At 42.3% G+C, this 22,941-nt stretch overlaps 1 protein-coding gene across 1 annotated transcript in view; it reads right to left on the minus strand.

The window, feature by feature from the left end:
• The window catches only part of LOC126237436 (mitogen-activated protein kinase kinase kinase 7-like), a 169,148-nt gene that overhangs the window by 94,198 nt on the left and 52,009 nt on the right, over positions 1–22,941 (minus strand). Inside the window, exons 5-8 of the mRNA XM_049947551.1 lie at positions 19,020–19,206; positions 7,370–7,503; positions 5,597–5,677; positions 5,158–5,267 (exon numbers count right to left, since the gene is read on the minus strand). Coding sequence (XP_049803508.1) covers positions 5,158–5,267; positions 5,597–5,677; positions 7,370–7,503; positions 19,020–19,206 — 512 coding nt within the window. The remainder of the gene's footprint in view (positions 1–5,157; positions 5,268–5,596; positions 5,678–7,369; positions 7,504–19,019; positions 19,207–22,941) is intronic.

Consider the following 22,941-nt stretch of genomic DNA (forward strand, 5'->3'; position numbering starts at 1 on the left):
CAGGTCGTGCTGTATACTTTACGTAAGTCAAGAAAGACAGCAACCAGGTGTTGGCATCTGGAATAGGCTGTTCGGATGGCAGACTCAATGGACACAAGATTATCAGTGGTAGAGCAACCCTGGCGGAAGCTGCCCTAACATGGAGTCAGTAGGCCACGTGACTCCAGGACCCAACCCAACCGCCGACACACCATAGGTTCCAGCAGTTTACAAACAATGTTGGTGAGGCTGATGGGCCAATAGCTATCCACATCAAGTGGGTTTTTACCGGGTTTGAGCACCGGAATGATGGTGATCTCCTGCCATTGTGACGGGAAGTCGCCGTCACACCAGATCCGGTTGAAGATCATGAGGATATGTCGCTTGTAGTCAGATGAGAGATATTTAATCATCTGGCTGTGGATCTGATCAGGCCCAGGAACTGTGTCAGGGCAATGTGCAAAGGTACTAAGGAGCTCCCACTCTGTAACTGGGGCGTTATAGGATTCACTGTGGCGTGTAGTGAATCAGAGGACTTTTCCTTCCAGCCACCATTTGAGAGTGCAAAAGGCTGGGGGTTAATTCTCCGACACAGAGGCTCGAGCAAAGTGCTCAGCAAAGTGCTTGGCAATCGCGTTTGCGTTGGTAGATAACATGCCATTTATGGTAACACTGGGAACACCTGCTGGAGTCTGGTACCCGAAAAGACGTTTGATCTTTGCCAAGACTTGGGAAGGTGACGTATGGCACCCAACGGTCGAGATGTATCTCTTCCAATACTCCTGCTTCTGTTGTTTGATAAGTTGGCAAACGTGGGCACGGAGCCATTTAAAGGCTATGAGGTGCTCCAGGGAAGGGTGCCACTTATGCTGCTGTAGAGCTCGCTGACGCTCCTTAATTCCGTCAGCGACTTCCGGCGACCAGAGGCACCCTAAAGAGCAAGGGATTGCGGTTTCTGCCGCAGAAACAATTGTTGTAGTCATGTGCTCAACCATCACATCAATGTCACCGCGTGGGGGAGATTCAACGGTGACAGCAGAGGTGAAAGTTTCCCAGTCCGCCTTGTTTAAAGCCCATCTGGGAGGGCGTCCGAGGGCCTGACGCCGGGGCAGCAACAGGAAGATGGGGAAGATGCTCTCCAGTGGATAGATGGGAGAAGTCCGGGGCTGCAAATTGATAAACCAATGGCCGAGTAACTACCATGAGTCACAGTGAAATGTGTGGCGACCCCAGTATTTAAGAGGGAGAGGTTGAACAGAGACAGTAAAGTTTCGACATCTCTACCTTGGCCAGTAAGCAGGGTGCCACCCCACAAGGGGTTATGGGCGTTAAAATCTCCCAGAAGTAGGAAAGGTTTAGGGAGTTGATCAATCAGTGCAGGTAATACATTCAGGGGTACTGCATCATCTGGAGGAAGATATACATTGCAGAAAGTTATTTCCTGTGTCGTCCTTATTCTGACAGTCACAGCTTCAAGAGGGGTTGAAGGGGCACAGTGTCACTACAGACTGAGTTTAGGACGTAAACACAAACTCCACCTGACACTCGATAACAGTCGCTACGGTTCTTGTAATATCCCCTATAGATACGGAGGGCAGGGGTCCGCATTGCTGGGAACCAGGTTTCCAGGAGGGCAATGCAGATAGCAGGAGTAAAAGCTTAACAGTTGCCGTAGCTCAGCCAGGCGGTGGAAAAAACCGCCGCAATTGTACTGGAGGACGATGTCATTGTGAGGCTGGGAAAGCATGGAACATTCAATGAGGCAGTTTATGCCTCAGAGCCACCTGCTGACACAGACTTATTCCCTGAGCAGTATATCCATTGTGTCTGAGGATCTGGCGAGACCTAGGTCCTCAGCGGACACCAGAATCTCCACCCCATCCTCAGAGACAGAGCTCGTAGGTGTGGGTGCCATCGCAATTTCCTTAGTCTTAGGGGTCTTCTTTTTGGATTTCTCTCGCTGCTCCTTGGGTTTCCCCGACTGGGAGGACTTCACTGGCTCAGTCTCCGGGACGGAAGATGAGCATGAAGTCCTATGACCAGCTGCTTTTGAGCTCTTCAGCCACTGGTGGGTGTCATCTTTCCCACTAACAGAAACCTGGGAAGGGAGTGACCCAAGGGACCCCTTCCTAGCGAGAGAAGCCAAAAAGACTTATGCTTCTCCGGCTTAGAAGTGTGGACGGACGTCCCTGATGGTTTGGGGGGTGTTCCTCCCAACAAAGGTGGTGCGGGAGCAACAGGGAGGGAAATGCCTCCACCATCAAGGGGGCAGGTATAGTTTTCCGGCTCTGAGTGGTGACTGGGGTTGGCAGAACTGATGGAGCCAGAACTGTTGTAGCAGTGTCGTAAGATGATGTCATACGTACAGGATGCAGGTGTTCAAATTTTCTCTTAGTCTCAGTGTAGGTCAGTCGGTCCAGGGTCTTGTACTCCATGATTTTCCTTTTTTTCTGGAGAATCCTGCAGTCTGGTGAGCAAGGCAAATGGTGCTCTCTGCAGTTGACACATATGGGAGGCGGGGCACATGGTGTATAGGCATGTGAAGGGCATCCGCAATCTCGACATGTGACACTGGAAGTACAGCAGGAAGATATATGGCCGAACTGCCAGCACTTAAAGCACCGCATCAGGGGAGGGATATAGGGCTTTACATCACAACGTTAGACCATCACCTTGACCTTCTCGAGAAATGTATTACCCTCGAAGGCTAAGATGAAGGCACCAGTGGCAACCTGATTATCCCTCGGACCTTGGCGGGCATGCTGGATGAAATGTACACCTCGCTGCTCTAAATTGGTGTGCAGCTCATTGTCAGGCTGCAAAAGAAGGTTCCTGTGAAATATAATACCCTGGACCATATTTAAGCTCTTATGAGGCATGATGGTAACAGAAACATCCCCTAACTTGCCACAAGTGAGTAATGCCCGTGACTGGGCAGAGGATGCTGTTTTTATCAAAACTGACCCAGAGCGTATTTTTGACAAGCCCTCCACCTCCCCAAACTTGTCCTCCAAATGCTCTACAAAAAACTGAGGCTTCATGGACATGAAAGATTCCCCATCCACTCTCATACATACGAGGTACCGGGGCGAATAAGCTTCACTGCCATCCTTAGCCTGGCGTTCCTCCCATGGTGTGGCCAGGGAGGGGAACGACTTGGGGTCATATTTCTTAGCATTGTAGTTAAGACTTTGCCCGCTTAGAGACAGCTGGTGGCGCACCACCAGCAAGAGATGACGTACTATGCTTAATGGCGTGTCATCCGCACTGATGCCACCCATTCCAACCAGGGGCCCTCCCCACGGACGCCAACCAGCCACAGCAAAGGACACCTGACAGGATGGCCATTGCCAGGCGTCCCAATGCCCCAGGGGGATGGTCATCTACCCCTTGCCATACGTGGGGAGTTAACAGCGCAGGCATCAGCACAGCAAGCCGTGTGTGGTCAAGGGGCTACAACCAACAGGGTACATGGCGGCCCCACCACAACAGACTGGCTACCATGCTGGATATCAGGTTCAAAGAAGTCCATCGTCGACGGAGAAAGCGACACTCTGAAACTCCTTTTAGTCACCTCTTACATCAGGAAAGAATACCTTGGGCTTATTCTTACCCCCGGACCCGCAGGAGCAGAATCAGCACGGTTTTCGAAAGCATTACTCGTGTGAAACTCAGCTTGCCCTTTTCTCGCATCATACACAGCGAGCTAAGGATGAACGGCAACAGGCTGATTCCATAGTTCTAGATATCCGGAAAGCATTTGACACGGTGCCCCATTGCAGAGTATTAATGAATGTATGAGCATATGGAATAAGTTCATAGATATGCGAGTGGCTCAAAGACTACTTAAGTAATAGAATCCAGTATGTTATTCCCAACGGCGAGTGTTCATCAGAGACAAGGGTATCATCAGGAGTGCCCCAGGGAAGTGTGACAGGACTGTTGTTGTTTTCTATATACATAAATGACTTGGTTGACAGGGTGGGCAGCAATCTGCAGTTGTTTACTGATGATGCTGTTGCATATGGTAAGGTGCCAAAGTTGACTGACTGTAGGAAGATACAAGATGACTTAGGTAAAATTTCTAATTGGTGTGATAAATGGCAGCTAACTCTAAATGTGGAAAAATGTAAGTTAATGCAGATGCATATGAAGACCAAACCTGTAGTGTTCACATACATTATAAGCAATGTCCTGCCTGACACAATCAAGTTTTCTACATATCAGGGCACAACGCTGAAAAGTGATATGAAATGGAACAAGCGTGTGAGAACTGCAGTAGAGAAGGCAAATGGTCAACTCTGGTCTATCGGGAGAATTTTTGGAAAGTGTGGTTCACATATAAAGGAGACCGCATATAGGATGCTGGAGTGACCTATTCTTGAGTACTGCTCGGGAGTTTGGGATCCGTACCACATTGGATTGAAGGAAAACATCAAAGCAATTCAGAGCTGGGCTGTTACATTTGTTACCAGTAGGTTTGAACAACATGTAAGCATTACAGAGATGCTTTGGGAACTCAAATGGGAATCCCTGGAGGGAAGGCGACATTCTCTTCGAGGAACAATATTGATAAAATTTAGAGAACCAGAATTTGAAGCTGACTGCTGGACAATTCTATTGCTGCCAACATACATTGCACTAAACGACCAAGAAGATAAGATATGAGAAATTAGGGCTCATACGGAGGCACATAGACAGAGGTGTTTTTATCTTGCTCTGTTTGCGAGTGGAACAGGGGCGGGTATGACCAGTAGTGGTACATGGTAACCTCCACTACGTATTGTATGGTGGTTTGTGGAGTGTATCTGTAGATGTAGATGTAGTAACTGTCGTAAGCTGACACATTGGTGATGCACTGATTGAAGCTGGATGATACATCAGTACTATGGTTATGAAAACTGATGCCTCACAATAGACTATTTTAAATGAATCTCAGTTCTTAGTACATTATTACTTCTTAATGTTATCTACTACTTCTCCTTATCCAATAAATGCCGTCCCTTGAGCCCCTGTGCCCATTATTGCTTTTTTAAAAAAATTGCTGCTCATCTTTATTCTGATGAATTTCTCTCTCTGTGTGTGTGTGTGTGTGTGTGTGTGTGTGTGTGTGGGCGCGCGCGCACGCAGTTGTTCTTGCTTCAGCAGCTGGTGTATTTTCAACAAACTTTTACTTACAGGATCAACTTCAATTTGTAGAGGTTTCTTCAGACTCTCTGCCACCAGCTCTGTTTTTCCTTGTGTCATAATAGAACCATTCATTGTTGATGTTGAAGAGACTTGGGTCTCTGAAAAATAAGGAATATAGTCTGAGTTTTACTGACCACCAGGAGTAAATGAATTGAATGAAAGAGGCATAAGCAAGAAAAAAATTATCTACATCTTTCAACACTGAAAAGCTAATATATCATCAGTTACCCCTCAATGCTATTTTAAAAATGAACCTTACATACTTCAACAAAAGACATAACTTCTTGGAATAAGGTAACAAAAAATGCTATTTTAAAAATGAACCTTACATACTTCAACAAAAGACATAAAAAATGCTATTTTAAAAATGAACCTTACATACTTCAACAAAAGACATAACTTCTTGGAATAAGGTAACAAAACTCACTTGAACGATCTGTCAAAGTTGTTCCCATTTCAGCTTGTGTGTCTTCATCATCTGAGTCATATTCTTCTGGCAGAGCACTACCTAAAAAATAAAAGTGAATGTATCAGTATATGTGATAAATTTGATATACAACTATTTAGCATTTATTTCCAGTCAATTTCTTCCAAAAATTTATGGGGATGAGATACTTAAAAAATGTGCGCTCAAATTACAACACCAAATGGTTTCTGTAATATGAGGCAGTAATCCTTGTACTCTACATCAGTTTCATGTTATACGTCATCCATACAACACAAAATCTTTTAATATCCATGAACACAAATACTGATAATAGTAATAAAAGTCAAACTATTAATTTATATGATGTAAACTCCTATTCATCACTGATGATTATTCACAAGGACATATATGTGTGGTCTCAAAATGAGACAATTAAATAAAGTATTTTAATTTCTGTGATAATATCACTGCTGTCTATCAGCCATACTACATTGCAAGTGCTGCACCTGTTTGTTCTTTGTATTGTGCTATGAGGATCTGAATCATTTGTGGCAAAGACATAAAAAAGTCACTTGCTTCTGGTGACATTAGCACCATCATCTCAGTGAAACCCTGACTGGTAATACTGGAATAGTTCCATGCTCACTGGGCTTATGGACATTTAACCACTTGATACAGATAATGTCTGCAAAGACTTGTTGATTTCTAGTGGTATTTTGTTAGACTCACACAGCAGTCACTCGTCAGGAACTTAAATGTTATCATAGATGAGTGTAGTATAAAAACTCCTAAGTTCCATTGAACAATTAACTAGAGTTAGTTACATAAAATAAAGCTCACTTGCAAAACCCTAAATAAAATATGACTGTGTTTCGTGTGTTCAGTAGTACCTCTCTTTTGAATGTGAAAGTATTAAAAATTCTTGTACGTATCACACATAATACAGCTTACAGTGATAACATCTAGATTATTTGAAAAGTAAGAGCCAATAAATGAAAATTACTTTCATTAGAAAATCTTTTTATGGTTGATTTAGTTTATTGAACACCTATCTTACTTTTCTACATAATCATTATTCCCTTCTAAGCATTTTTTGAAACACTGCACTAGTTTCTTAAACCCTTCTGCATTCATCCTCATCACCTTCAAACTGTTGTCCTCCAAGCCACCGTCTGAAGTGTCAAAGAGTCACTGGGCATAGGGTTGGGGTTGTACTTAAGTGGATGAAAAATTCCCAACAGAAATTTTGAATCTTATCCCCTAATTTATTTAATCCAAGGATCATCTCTAAGTGATATAGGTGGTGTACATTAACTCCTGATGAATTTCAGCAACTGTACATCTTTTAGCACGCAAATTTTGAATTACAGCACACACTTCGCGACTTACAGGAGCAATGATTTCCAAAGCCTTTTTTAACAGTCATATTACTTCTGCAGTTTCATAAACAGTCAATTGATAGCACTACTTACTGTAAACTTGCTCTGGGCTGTCAACAATCATATATAAGCAAACAACCCTTGCTTTTCAAATATGCTTTGTATTTAAATAAAGACAATATTTAACAATTAAAATCATGAGGTTAACTTCAAAGACAAGAACTGCCTTGCAGATTTTCTAATAATTAGATGTGAACAATAACTTGGTTCAATTGCAAGTGACCCATAGTTTTATCCCACACAAACTCTTAAGGTTGTTCCAGCAATAGTATATTTCTATATGGCAGAACAATCACACATTCAAGTACTTGACTGAGCATTTGCCAGCACATACCTTGAGAAGACTCTTCATCTCCAGAAGAATATTGTACAGGTTCATCATACCCAGTAAAGAATGGAAAAAGTGCATTCATTATATGAACAACTTCATCCATTGATGGTCTGTTTGCTGGATTTTTGTCCCAACACCTACAAGATTAAAAACAAGAACTGTTAGAGATAATCTACAATTACTTCCTGGGCCTCTTCAAAGAAACAGAAACATTCTCTGTTTGACATGTCATTTTTCAGCAATGCAAAAATAAGGGAAGACCTATACCAGTTTAACAGTAGAGACAAACTAAAACTGTTGTGATTCAGGTCATGCAAGGAGTGTGTCTGTAGATTAACAAAAACAAGATGCAAAAAGATTAATGTTGAGGATGAGAAAGAGGAAGTGGAGGAAGGAGAATAAAATAAAGAAAAATAAAATGTTCCATTTAGAAACCACCTTCATAATTCTCCATTATTCCAATCTTGTATAGCACACGGAAAGAATGAACACCTATATCTTTCCGTACGAGCTCTGATTTCCCTTATTTTATCGTGGTGATCGTTCCACCCTATGTAGGTCGGTGTCAACAAAATATTTTCGCATTTGGAGGAGAAAGTTGGTGATTGGAATTTCGTGAGAAGATTCCGTCGCAACGAAAAATGCTTTTCTTTTAATGATTTACAGCCCAAATCCTCTATCATTTCTGTGACACTCTCTCCCATATTTCGCGATAATACAAAACATGCTGCCTTTCATTGAACTTTTTCGATGTATTCTGTCAGTCCCATCTGGTAAGGATCCCACACCGCGCAGCAGTATTCTAAAAGAGGACAGACAAGCGTAGTGTAGGCAGTCTTCTTAGTAGGTCTGTTACATTTTCTAAGTGTCCTGCCAATAAAACACAGCCTTCGGTTAGCCTCCCCCACAACATTTTCTATGTGTTCTTTCCAATTTAAGTTGTTTGTAATTGTAATAACTAGGTATTTAGTTGAATTTACGGCTTTTAGATTAGACTGATTTATCGTGTAACTGAAGTTGAACGAGTTCCTTTTAGCACTCATGTGGATGACCTCACACTTTTGGTTATTTATGGTCAACTGCCACTTTTCGCACCATTCAGATATTTTTTCTAAATTGTTCTGCAGTTTGTTTTAATCTTCTGATGACTTTATTAGTCGATAAATGATAGCGTCATCTGCAAACAACCGAAGACGGCTGCTCAGATTGTCTCCCAAATCGTTTATATAGATAAGGAACAGCAAAGGGTCTATAACACTACCTTGGGGAATGCCTGAAATCACTTCTGTTTTACTTGATGACTTTCCATGAATTACTATGAACTGTGACCTCTCTGACAGGAAATCGCAAATCCAGTCACATAACTGAGGCGATATTCCATAAGCACGCAATTTCACTACGAGCCACTTGTGTGGTACAGTGTCAAAAGCCTTCCGGAAATCCAAGAATACAGAATTGATCTGAAATCCCTTGTCAATAGCACTCAGCACTTCATGTGAATAAGGAGCTAGTTGTGTTTCACCGGAACGATGTTTTCTATACCCATGTTGACTGTGTGTCAGAAGATCGTTTTCTTTGAGGTAATTCATAATGTTCGAACACGATGTATGTTCTAAAATCCTGCTGCATATCGATGTTAGCGATATGGGCCTGTAATTTAGTGGATTACTCCTACTACCTTTCTTGAATATTGGTGTGACCTGTGCAACTTTCCAGTCTTTGGGTACGGATCTTTCATCGAGCGAATGGTTGTATATGATTGTTAAGTATGGAGCTAATGCATCAGCATACTCCAAAAGGAACCTAACTGGTATACAGTCTGGACCAGAAGACTTGCTTTTATTAAGTGATTTGAGCTGCTTCACTACTCCGAGGATATTTACTTCTACGTTACTCATATTGGCAGCTGTTCTCGATTCAAATTTTGGAATATTTACTTTGTATTCTTTCATGAAGGTATTTCGGAAGGCTGTGTTTAGTAACTCTGCTTTGGCAGCACTGTCTTCGATAGTATCTCCATTGTTATCGCGCAGAGAAGGCATTGAATGTTTCTTGCCACTAACATACTTCACATACGACCAGAATCTCCCTGGATTTTCTGCCAGGTTTTGAGACAAAGTTTCGTTTTAAAAACTGTTATAGGCTTCTCCCACTGAACTCCGGGCTAAATTTCGAGCTTCTGTAAAGAACGCCAATCTTGGGCATTTTGCGTCTGTTTGAATTTGGCATGTTTGTTTCGTTGTTTCTGCAACAGTGCTCTAACCCGTTGTGTGTACCAAGGAGGATCAGCTCCATCGTTTGTCAGTTTATTTGGTATAAATCTCTCAATTGCTGCCGATACTATTTCCTCGAATTTAAGCCACATCTGGTCTACACTTATACTATTAATTTGGAATGAGTGGAGATTGTCTCTCAGGAAGGCGAGTGAATTTTTATCTGCTTTATTGAATAGGTATATTTTTCGCTTATTTTTTGAGGATTGGGGGATTACAATATTCAATCTCGCTACGACAACCCTGTGTTCATTAATCCCTATATCGGTTTTGATGCTGGTTATTAACTCAGGATTATTTGCTGCTAAGCGGTCAAGTGTGTTTTCACAACCGTTTACTATTCGCGTGGGCTCATGAACTAACTGCTCGAAATAATTTTCAGAGAATGCATTTAGCACAATTTTGGATGATATTTTATGTCTACCTCCGGAATTAAACATGTATTTTCGCCAACATATCAAGGGTAAATTAAAGTCACCATGAACTATTATTGTATAAGTCAGGTACGTGTTTGAAATCAAACTCAAGTTTTCTTTGAACCTTTCAGCAACTGCATCATCTGATCTGGGAGGTCGGTAAAAGGATCCAATTATTATTTTATTCCAGTTGCCAACAATGACCTCTGCCCATACTAACTAACAACAAGTTGAACTACTTCTGACAGCAACAAACACGCCACCACCAACCGTGTTTAGCCTATCTTTTCAGAACACCGTTAGGTTCTTCGCAAAAATTTTGGCCGAGCTTATATCTGGCTTTAGCCAGCTTTCAGTGCCTATAATGATTTGCGCATCAGTGCTTTCTATTAGCGCTTGGAGCTCTGGTACTTTCCCAACACAGCTACGACAATTTACAATTGTTATACCAATGGTTCCTCTATCTACGTTCTTCCTGTGTTCAGCCTGCACCCTTTGTGACTGAAGCCCTTCTTGTGTTTTCCCGAGACCCTCTAACCTAAAAAACTGCCCAGTCTACGCCACACAGCCCCTGCTACTCGTGTAGCTGCCTCCTGCGTATGGTGATAACCTGAACTATTCAGCGGAACCCAAAACCCAACCACCCTTTGGCATAAGTCGAGGAATCTGCAGTCTACACAGTCGCAGAACTGTCTGAGCCTCTGATTCAGACCCTCCACTCTGCTCTGTACCACAGGTTCGCAATTGGTCCTGTCGACTATGCCGCAAATGGTCAGCTCTGCTTTCATCTTGCAAGCAAGACTGGCAGCCTTTACCACTTCTGTTAGCCGCTCGTAACCAGAGAGAATCTCTTCTGACCCAAAGTGACACACATCATTGGTACCGATGTGAGCAACCACCTGCAGTTGGCTGCACCCTGTGCTCTTCGTGGCATCTGGAAGGACCCTTTCCACATCTTGAATGACTCCACTCAGAATGCACACGGAGTGCACATTGGTTTTCTTACCCTCCTTTTCAGCCAAGTCCCTAAGGGGCCCCATAATGTGCCTAACATAGGAGTTCCCAACTACCAAAAATCCCACCCCCTGTGATTGCCCGGATCTTGCAGGCCGAGCGGTTTCTTCTGAAACAGGACAGGCGACAGCATCCGGCTCAGCGACAGTGTCAGCCACAGACAGCACCTAGAACCTGTTTGTCAGGCAAAGCAGAGAGGCCTTACATGCGGCCGCCTGGGAAGTCTTTAGCCGCCTGCTTCGCCCTGGGGCGACCTCCCACTCGACCACAGGTGAGGGGTCAGCCTCAGTGCGAGCAGTAACTGGGTTTGCCACCGGTGAGGACCGATTGGAGGACTCTGACGTGCTGGACATCCATTGGATCTCCACGACTGGCTCACAACAGTGGTGCCCATCCACTGCAGCTTCAAGCTGTGTAACCGAAGCCATCGCAGCCTGAAGCTGAGAGCAAAGTGTCACCAACTCGGCTTGCATCCACACACAACAATTACAATCCCTGTCCATACTGAAGACCATGGAAAACTAAACATTCAGATAAACGGACTATCAGCACGTGCTGCGCAACTCTACTGTAGACCCTGACAAAAACGCACAAACTGTATCTAGTAATACGCAGATATTCAAAAACCTAACTACCGAAGCACTCAAGTGAAACTAAATAATTTGCCCCTGGTTAGGAACTGTTAATATGTCACAGAATCGGTTTACTTTCTGACACAAAGGAAAACGTGAGAACTGTGGCTATTAGATGTTAAATTTACACGCAGAAACTCAAGAAACTAAACTATTAAAGCCCACAGATGATACAATAAAATTCGCTCCTGATTAGGAACTCATAAATGACACAAAAACGTTTACTTCCCTGTTGCTGCATCTGTCTCGGTCGGCTACTACTGGCTGGCTGACTTTCTTTTGTAGAATGAAATTTGCCTCTGCAGAACAGCCACTCTGCATTTAGCTTTCACAAGATGAATACTGCCCATGTCTAGAAGCTGCAGGTAACTTGCACATTTAGCAGGAAGAAACACAAAATCAGATGTTCCAGAGAGATGACATTAAAAAGAATGATGCTGCTGCAATCATCTCAACATTTAAACTTCTGAAACTCTTTGTACAAATTTCAGCAGTCACTCAGGCACTGCAAATAAAATGATACAAGCACAGAGATGTTTTTCTGTTTTGAAGCCAAGTGAGAATTTAAAATTTTCCAATCATTAATGGCAACATCTTTTCACTGGCATTACTACTAACACACAATAGGGCCATCATTCTTCCTTTGCTTTTTTGCCTCTGTGATATTTTCCCCTCTGAACAGAATATACTTAGGCTTTTTGATGGAAGTAAATTATAGCAGACCCCAGTTCTGTATCTGGGTTCATATATGTTATCAGCGATGGCAAAATATTCGTCTTCCAATCTTAAATACTTTACAAGTGCACTGCCTTTTTCCACTTAAATGTTTTCCAATTAAATGTTAACGCAGTTTACATCTTCTTGCCAATGTTTGATATGGTGAAATCTTCACTATGGAGGTACCGAGAAAGTTTCTTTGGCCTCTCATAAAACATTTCTACTTATGGGAACATTTTCACTTGTCATTTCAAGAACTGATCTGATTAGTATGGTGGTGGTTTTTAAACACTTAAGCAGCCTGCACGTCTTCAGTTTAGCTGTGCAGCTTATCACAGGTTATGTCAAGTTTAACCGACGAACTTTACCTGAGATAACTGCCATCTGCCTACATGAGAGATTACTCTTTAATGACGATAAACTATATAGTTTCCTCTAGAAACTATACAGTCTTAGTTTCACCAGTCTTGTGAACCTCAACCTGTTCCCATTACTACCACCACAGAAGACAGTACAGATCACATCTGTCTCCAAGAAGGATAGCAGAAGCGATCCACGAACTACCATCCAGTATCTGACATCTACATCTACATGAATACTCTGCAAATCACATTTAAGTGCCTGGCAGATAGTTCATTGAAACACCTTCACAATAATTCTCTATTATTCCAATCGTGTGCAGCTTGCAGAAAAAACGAACACCTATATCTTTCAACGCGAACTCTGATTTCCCTTATTTTATTATGATGATCGTTTCTCCCTATGTAGGTTGGCATAAACAAAATATTTTCACATTCGGAGGAGAAAGTTGGTGACTTAAATTTCGTGGAAAGATCCTCTGACGAAAAATGCCTTTGTTTTAATGATATCCACCCCAAATGCTGTATCATTTCAGTGATAGTCTCTCCTCTATTTCGTGATGATATAAAACATGCTGCCCTTCTTTTTCAATGTACTCCGTCAATCCTGTCTTGTAAGGATCCCACACCGTGCAACAGTATTCTAAGAGAGGATGGACAAGCATAGTGTAAGCAGTCTCTTTCATAGATCTGTTACATTTTCTAAGTCTCCTTCCAATAAAATGCAGTCTTTGTTTAGCCTTCCCCACACATTTTTTGTGTGTTCCTTCCAATTTAAGTTGTCTGTAATTGTACTTCCTAGGTATTTGGTTGAATTTACGACTTTTAGCTTCGACTGATTTATTGTGTAACCAACATTTAATGGATTCCTTTTAGCTCTCAAGTGTATGACCTCACACTTTTCATTATTTAGCATCAACTGAAAATTTTTGAACCATACAGGTATCTTTTCTAAATTGTTTTGCAATTTGTTTTGTGATCTTCTGATGACATAACTAGTTGATAAATGACAGCAACATCTGCTGCTCAGATTGTTTCCTAAACTGTTTGTACAGATAAGGAAAGCCTACCAGAATGGATTTCGAAAACATTGCTCCTCCAAGACAATCAGAATCGATGCCGAAAACATCAATCATATGAAAGCCTTGCACTTTTCTCACATGACATACTGAAAGCAATGTGTCAGGTAGTCAAATAAATGCACCATTTCTGAAAAGCATTTGACTTAATAACCACATCTATACTTATTATGAAAAGTGCAATCGTATGGGGTATCAAATGAAATTTGTGATTGGATTGTGGATTTCTTGGTACGGAGGACACAATATGTTATCTTGGGTGGGAGTCATCGACAGATGTAAATGTGGAGAGTGTCCCAGAGAAATGCATCAGGACTCTTGCGATTCATGTTGTATATTAATGACCTCGTGTCCAAAATTAATAGTAACCTCAGACTTTACTCAGTCAATGCAGTCATCTATAACAAACTGCTGTCCGCAAGTGAGCAGTTTTGTGAACAAAATGTAACAAGTGCTCTGTTTCACTACCAGTCCAACGGAGAAGCAGAATGCTTCGTACGCACTTTCAAGCAACATGTAGCCAAGCTTTGCACCACCCACACACGGGAACAGGCACTGCAGCTCTTTTTTGCCTCCTATAGCTCCCACCTACGAGACGGACCATCACCAGCTGAGCTTCTGTGTGGCCACCGCCATCAGATGCTGCTACACTTGCTACATCCACCGCAGCATCTCGCACTGCCAATAGTCCACACGTTTTGCTTTGCACCGAGGAATCTCGTTCTTTTCAGGGTTTATGGCAACCATGGGAACTGGAAAAGGCATGATTCAGGAACACATTGGCTCTTTTATGGAACAGCGCGACCTTCACAGCCACCCGCTGGTGGCACTAGGGCACCCCAGGAGGAGTGGAGGAACGATGTGCTCTCACCCCCGCCATCGCCGTCATTGCTCTAGGACACTCCCTCAGGCCTGGACATATGTCCTGGCAGCAGTTTTCTGGAGGATGTTCCTGTTGCCTCACAAGCCAGATGGCAGGGACGGTCGTGAGTACGTCATCATCCACAGTCATGGCTCCCGGCTCATCTCAATGTACAGTGTCCTGCCTCCCTCCCCACTGTCATGCGCATCCTCCCTACACAAAAATGGTGCTGTATTTTAGTGGGTGGGTGGGGAGGGGAATGTGCTTGCGTAGCTTTTCCAGCACACCGATCAGCAAGGATGTTACGAGAAGATTGATAGTAGGTGCTGTATCAAGCACGCCTATCAGGAGAGAGGCCAAAGACAGACACATGGATAATCATTTCATTGTACACACAGTATTCGTATGACATTTAACTTTTCGCAGACCTAATCAGAGAAGTTGCACAATTTTCCAGAGGTAGAAGACTATTTATACTCACAATCATTAATGCCCGCTTAACGCTCTGGTATATCAATAGAACAGACACTAGAGGACATCATAAATGAGTACAATCTTTTTGTATTAAATGGGGTAAGACAAGCACCAACATACTGTGGTAGCACTGGAGGAATCAGTAATATAGACATATCGCTAGCAAACAAAAACTTTCTAGCACACATAGCAAAATGTGAAGTACACACACACACACACACACACACACACACACACACACACACACACACACACACACGCTAAACAACCTTGAAACATTGCCGATTACTTCTAGGTAAGGCAAATTGGCTGATTATTACACACACAGTAGAAGATTTTCATCAACACATTATCCAAGGTAGCACAGACTACAAAATGCATATTCTAAGAGACTTACTCCAAACAGCGTAGTCAGCAGCCATTCCATGAGAGAAAGCCAGACGGAAACATAAACTACCATGGTCTATATACTATACTATCAAAGAGCCAAGATGCACAAGAACAAGAACTCGGACTTAGCTATACCACGATGTGAAAAAAAAGTACAAAAAGAACTAAACAAAACAGGGCAAAACCACTGGGGCAACTTTGTTAAAACACAACTACAGAACAACATATGGGGGAGACACAATAATTAAGATCGCAACAGTTTTGTCAACATTACAACAGGAAAACAGTATGATGACGAAGGGCTGGAGATGCTCAGCCGAGTTTCTGCTAAGCAAGCACCTCCGTGATAACAAAGAAACACATGACCAACAACACCATATGGACTTACATGACCAAATGAGCAATTTAACAAAAATGGTGCATTACCATCCTTTCGCCCAGGAAGAGGTAGTGCTAGCAATAGCTAGATTTAAAACTAGTACGAAGCAATTCCCAGTTGGAATACTTTAGGAAACTCTTAAAAATACTATCACACAGATCAACTCCATTCTAACAGACATGCTAGATGACACCTTACAACAAAGAAGTGTCCTGGAAAACAGCCAATGTAGTCATTATTAGGAAATCAGAGGATAGGGATTCATCAACTGCCTCCAAAATGTACAGGGCAATCTGCCTTCTAAACACACTGACTGAAGTACCACATTTACTTGAATTTAAGCCGCACTTTTTTGCGGTTTTTGTAATCCAAAAAACCGACCGTGGCTTAGAATTGAGTGCAAAGTAAGCGGAAGTTCTGAAAAATGTTGGTAGGTGCCACCACAACTAACTTCTGCCGTCGAATATATGCAGGGCTACACAGGCATCCTTTGCAGGCACAAAGATAAATACTGGCGCCACAACCTCTGCGTCAGTAAATAACTAAAATGAAAGGTAGAAGACGAGCTTTTCTCCTCTGCCCCGAGTTTCAACCACTGCATTTTCATACATTATCCAACGAAGTAAACAGAAATTCCATATTGTTCATCTTCGAATGTAGCAGCCTTTCAAATATTCGTAGCAACAAAAATAAATTTCTTTACACAGAAATACCAACAATGCACAAGGCTTTAGGAGTTGCACGAGTTGATACACTGCGGCTCATTAAAATTTCACATAGCAGCACCTATTGCTTCGTGGAATTTTGTGAAGTGCTTGTTGGTGTTAGTGAACCATAATGAAGCACTTTCATTATAGTGCCAAATTCAAGAGGGGAGTTATTTCTTTTTAGGAACAAAGCTCTAATTGTGCTGCAGGTCTGCGATACAGGATTGATGAGAGCAACATCAGGTGTTGGCGACTGCAAGGAGACAAATTATTTGAATGTTCAAGTAGCAGGAAAGCATTTAGTGGGCCAAAGTGTGACCGATATCATGTAGTAGAAGTGATTGGAACTGCGTCAGAAATTCCTGCCTGTGAACACCGAAATTTTAAGAATTAAGGCACATGAAATTGCTAGAGAGCAAAAAATTGAAAATTTTAGGGTTAGCCGCAGCTGGATTGATCTGTTTATGAAGCGCTGCGGTTTTTCACTTCGGAGGCGAACTTTACTTGCACAGAAGCCGCCGAAAAATTATGAAGAAAAACTTGTGGAATTTCAACGCTTCATAATTAGGCTGCGTCCGCACCCGGTAGCTGAGTGGTCAGCGTGACAGAATGTCAATCCTAAGCGCCCGGGTTCGATTCCCGGTTGGGTTGGAGATTTTCTCCGCTCAGGGACTGGGTGTTGTGTTGTCCTAATCATCATCATTTCATCCCCATCGACGCGCAGGTTGCCGAAGTGGCGTCAACTCGAAAGACCTGCACCAGGCGAACTGTCTACCCGACGGGAGGCCCTAGTCACACGACATTTCATTTCAATTAGGCTGCACACAGAAAAACAATACCTTCCTGGTCAGATAGGAAATGCTGACCAAGCTCCTATATATTTTGAAATGCCGTCAAATTATACGATTGACGCCAAAGGAAAGAAAGACATAAATGTTCTTACATCAGGGGGTGAAAAACAGCGGATGTCCGTCATGCATGCTTGCACAGCAGATGGTCATAAATTACCCCATTCATAGTTTTCTTCAAGTGAAAGACTTTATCAAAATCGGAAGTGTTTCCAAAAACTGTAATTGTATGAGCAGAAGAAACTGGGTAGTTTTCGGAGGACATGTTTCTTATTACATGCAAATTTTGGACTAATGGGTAGAGCATATCAGCATAATCAGTCGGAGCATTTTTAGGACCCCCACCTGGTTTAGTGAAACTTTGCTTTTGAAATCAAACTTCAAAAATTATTTTTGACAGTAGTTGCCATCTTCTCAATTTTTCATTTTTATGCCAAGCTTCATTAATAAGAACACCAAAATAACACTGAGACTCCATTGTTAAACTGCACACTTCAAGACATCGTTGTTAACTGAGTGTGAGTGAACAGGTGGTGGTGGAATGGGCAAGACAACACACCGACATGTATAGGCTTGTCTGTGAGCCTGTATGGACTTGCAGCTGCTGTCTGCTAGCCTGCTTAAACTTTCTGCAGAGAACAGTTTCCACAAATAATCATACGTCACCTTAATTTCATGTGTTTTTTGTGTTTAAATTAATCATTGATATACTTTATTACATTACTCCAGATATTACTTTATTACATTAAGATATGTATTTTTTGCTCATATTTGTAATTTTTTTCCATGACTTGACAAAGCTGAAATTTATACTGAAGTTTGATATCATTAAGGTGTATTAAGTGTATAATTTTCAGATTTTTATCTGGTCTCCCAACGAAGATATTGAAGCCAAAGAATGAAAAAATTTTAAAAAATCCATTTAAAAAAATAGTATATTGAAGTGTCAGCTTCTTACCATTGATACTCTATAAGCAACTACATTATGTAGTGTAATAGCACAAAAATATTAAGGCTGAGAAATTACTTCTCCTTTGGAAAAATACTGTTTAAAAATTTGAGTTTTTTAATTTGTGACCAATAACTTTGAGCCATTAAAAATATATTAGCAAATACATTCAGCCAGGTGATCATGGTTTTAATTGATAGTCCGTTGTGTGCTGAACTAAAATTCTTATCTGAAAGGTCTGGGGCAATCCTTACTGAATAATTCTAAAAACAGCAGATGCTCATAAATGCAAAAAACTGCTCGCAGCCTGAAACAAAAATGACTACTGTTCCTATATGATAAACAATAAATTTAAAAAAATAAAAAGTTTTGAGCCCACTAAACATTTGGGAATTCACCCAGCAAATATCAATTTTTTCTGAGACAGTTGAGCAACCAACTATTTTTTTTTTCCTTGACCACTTGGTATGGAATGAGCTGAAAGTACAGTATTATTACACTGTATTAACAACAAAAACAAACCATAGTAATTTGAAAAACTTTAAAGAAAATACCTGGTCATAAGAGATTCAATGGGTCGTGGGCATCCTTCTATCAGGGGTGGTCGTTCACCAGTATGCACAGCCCACATAATTCTGTAAGCTGAGCCACCAATGTCATCAAAAGGCTTCCGCCTGCTCAAAACTTCCCACAGAATAATTCCCCAACTAAAGACATCACATTTTTCGGTATAGCTTGAACCTGAAAGGAAGCCATAGCACTACTATAGGAAAAAAACCACATGAAATATTTGGAATAAAAACTAATCTGAGAATACAAATCGTCAATAAACAAATTAAACAATGGAAACTCCACTTAGGAATATCAACAATGTAAGAAAAGATTGACTGTTACTTACCGTAAAGAAGACACATTAAGTTGCAGATAAGCACAATTGCTCTCCAGCACCTGGAGGAGCATTCTAGACACCACCTCCAAAAGTTATCTACCCTGCCAACATCCTACAGCTGCTTCAGGGCACCACTATCCAACCGCTATCCTACCTACAATGTCCCTCTTCGTTTACCCCTCACAGCACCTAAACCCTGCCTAACTGACCTTTTCAACTTGTCACATCCCCTAAAGCTCCCTACCAACTCTCCATCAAATCCAGAGCCGAAACATTCTCCAAACACAGTTGTTAACATTTCCACCAAAACCCTCAGCTCACAGAAGTTTCACTCCAATCCAAAGGCCTCACCTTTAGCCTTACACCCAAATTTAAGCATGCTGGGCTTGTCAAAGACCTACTCTCCTTCTTCTGATCTCTGCAATGGAAGCACTTCTTTGCCACCAATTCCTCCAACCAAAACCAACCCAATTACAACACTGAACCCTGCCTCGCACAGTCCATACCACCATCCAATCATGATCCTCCCCCCTCCCACCCACCACTCACTGGTCACCTTCCAGGAATTCCTTACTTCCAACTTAGCCTCACCACTCTTCCCCTGGTCCCTTCCTCCGAACACCACCCTTTCAGCAGAAGAAGGAATAGCCATACACAACCTCAAAATAAATCCTGACCTAATAATCCTACCTGCAGTCAAAGGTTCCATCACTGTGGTTATGAGTTGCAGTGACTACCTGGCAGAAGGCCTCCACCAATTATCTGATTCCTTCACCTATAAACTCTGCCAGAGTGATCCCATCCCAGAAGTCCACTTCCAATCCCAAGCCCAAGGGCCTTCCCAGAACCTCCCCCTGAATCCGTTTCCCTCCTCACCACTATGACCCCCTGCCCTAAACACCTTCTACATGCTCCCCAAAATCACAAACCCAACGATCTTGGACACCTGATTGTGGCTGGTTATTATGTCCCCTCCAAAAGAATGTCGGCCCACAATGACCAACACCTTCAATCACTTGCCCATAATCTAGCCTCCTTCACAGACTCTCCACCATCCCCATTCCCTTAATCTCCTGGATCCCTACTTGTCACTGCTGATGTCATCTCCCTATACATCAACATCCTTCATATGCTATGGTCTTACCGCTATTGAATACTAGCTTTCCCAATGTCCTCCAGACATTCCTTCTCATTCCTCATACACTTTACTAACTGTATTCCACAGCACAGCCGTGGGCAGCTGCATGCATCCTCCTATGCTAACCTGTTTATGGGCCACCTGGAAGAGACCTTTCAAGCCATCCTAAATCCCAAACCCTTAGTCTGGTTCAGGTCCATTGATGATATCTTCATGATCTGGACTTAAGGGCCAAGACAACCTATCTTCGTTCCTTCACAACCTCAACAGCTTCTCTCCCTCTGCTTCACCTGGTCCTCCTCAACCTAGTGAGCCATCTTCCTAGACACTGACCTTCTCCTCTCTGACAGCTGCATCCGCACCACTGTACATACTAAACCCACCAACAGTACTTGCACTTCGACAGGTATCAATGCTTTTATGCCAAAAAAATCCCTCCCATGCAGCCTGGCCACCCAGGGAACAGCGCATCTTCTGCAGTGACAAGAACTCCTTTGCTCAGTATGCTGAGAGTCTCACCAAGGCCTTCACACAGGCACTATGCCCCACGCCTAGTCCTCAGAAAGATCTCCTGTGCCATTTCCCCTGATACACCCAACCCCCCCCCCCTCCCCCAAGAACTGGTCACAATGGTGTGCTCCCTTCATCACCCAGTATCACCCTGGACTGTAACAACTCAACCACATTCTTCGCCAGGGCTTTGATTACCTATCATCATGCACTGAAATGAGGGGCATCCTACCAGAGATTCTTCCCACCCTACTAAAGTAGGAAACAACAATTGTAGCCTCCTGGAAGACTTGCTCAATCCACCAGCCCAGCACTTCCTATTCCAGTCCCGTCACAGGTTTATCCTACCTCATCAGGGGGTGGGTCACCTGTGAAAGCAGCCATGTCATTTACCAGCTCTGCTGTGCTTTAACCACTGCACAGCTCTTTATATCGATATGACTACAAGTAGCTGTGCACTAGGGTCAATGGCCACCACCAAACTGTAGCCAAGATCAAAGTAGGCCATGCTATGGCACTAAATGCAGTTGACCATAGCATGCTTGATTTCAATGGCTGCTTCACTACCCAAGCCATCTGGAGCCTCCCTTCCACCACCACCTTTTCTGAACTGTGCAGATGGGAGTTATACTTACAACACATTCTCTACTCCAGTAGTTATCAAGGCCTCAGCATATGGTAACATACTGTCCCACACCTTCCACCCAACAGTTTCCACCCCATCTGTCCTACATCTCCTCCTATTCTTGTCTCCTAGTCTCTTCGTTTGTTGCCCTCCGCCAACGCACCCACCCATCTTTCCCCACTCTTCTACTTTTTCACTCCTTTCCCCATCTCACTGCCTCACAACCTCTTGATGCTACACCCGTTGGCATTCTAGTCCCTGCACACACTCGCCAGACAGCGTTCCTTTGTCTCCCCACCTGTACACTGCTAACCCTTCCCCTTCCATGTTCCCTCCAGATTGCTACTGCCATCCCATGTGACAGCTCCAGTCTGGCCTGAGATGCTGGAATTGGCACTCATGTGTGCATGAGGTGTGCTTGCTTGTGTGTATAAATGGTGTGCGTTTCTCTCTGTTTCTCTTTTGCTGATGATGGCTGTGGCCACAAGCTTTGCATAAGTGTCCTTTAATTGTGCCTGTCTGCAACTTAATGTATCTTCTTTACAGTAGGAAGTAATCTATCTTTTCTTACATTGTCAATAAACAAATTAAATGATTTTATACAATGTTGTAACAATAATCTAAAGAAGTTTCCATTACTTAAGTAGATAGATACATAGATAGATATATAGATAGATAGATAGAGAGAGAGAGAGAGAGAGAGAGAGCGCAGCTTAGCATAGTCGTCAAAATACATTCCTGACATGCAGAAGGTTGTAGATTTGAATCCTGTCAATTGATTTGAAATTTTTTTATTTTTAAATCATTATCAAAATGACTTTCATCATTATTTTTTATTTAAATGGTTTAAATGTAATTTTTTATTTCTAATCTTTTGTCACATCATTTTAATCATTGTATTGACTTCTTATTTGCTCACATTTTTTCCTTCTATCATTCTTTTATCATTTGGAATAATTGAGGAAATGAAGAAAATAGGGAAAAGTTGAGTAATCACTGAAAATGACAATTGAGACTACCCCACAAAGCAAAATTGGACCACCCAAACTGAGAAGGAGGTATCCTTGCTATGAACTTACACTCGATTCAAATTTAAAGAATACTTTTGGTAAGACCCCACAGTCTCAATCACATACACATTTTTGTTGTGAGCGGACTGTAGCCTCTTGGTAAGTTTACATTATAATACCAGAAAAATACTATTAGGCTCATGTTTCACAGGGTAGAACTCTCAGACATGTTGATGCAGGTCAGACACAATTCATAGCCTCAGCATCAGTGAATATGTCACAAACTGTCATTTTAATGGGTATG

This window comes from Schistocerca nitens, chromosome 2 (assembly GCF_023898315.1).
Source record: "Schistocerca nitens isolate TAMUIC-IGC-003100 chromosome 2, iqSchNite1.1, whole genome shotgun sequence".
Taxonomy (NCBI): domain Eukaryota; kingdom Metazoa; phylum Arthropoda; class Insecta; order Orthoptera; family Acrididae; genus Schistocerca; species Schistocerca nitens.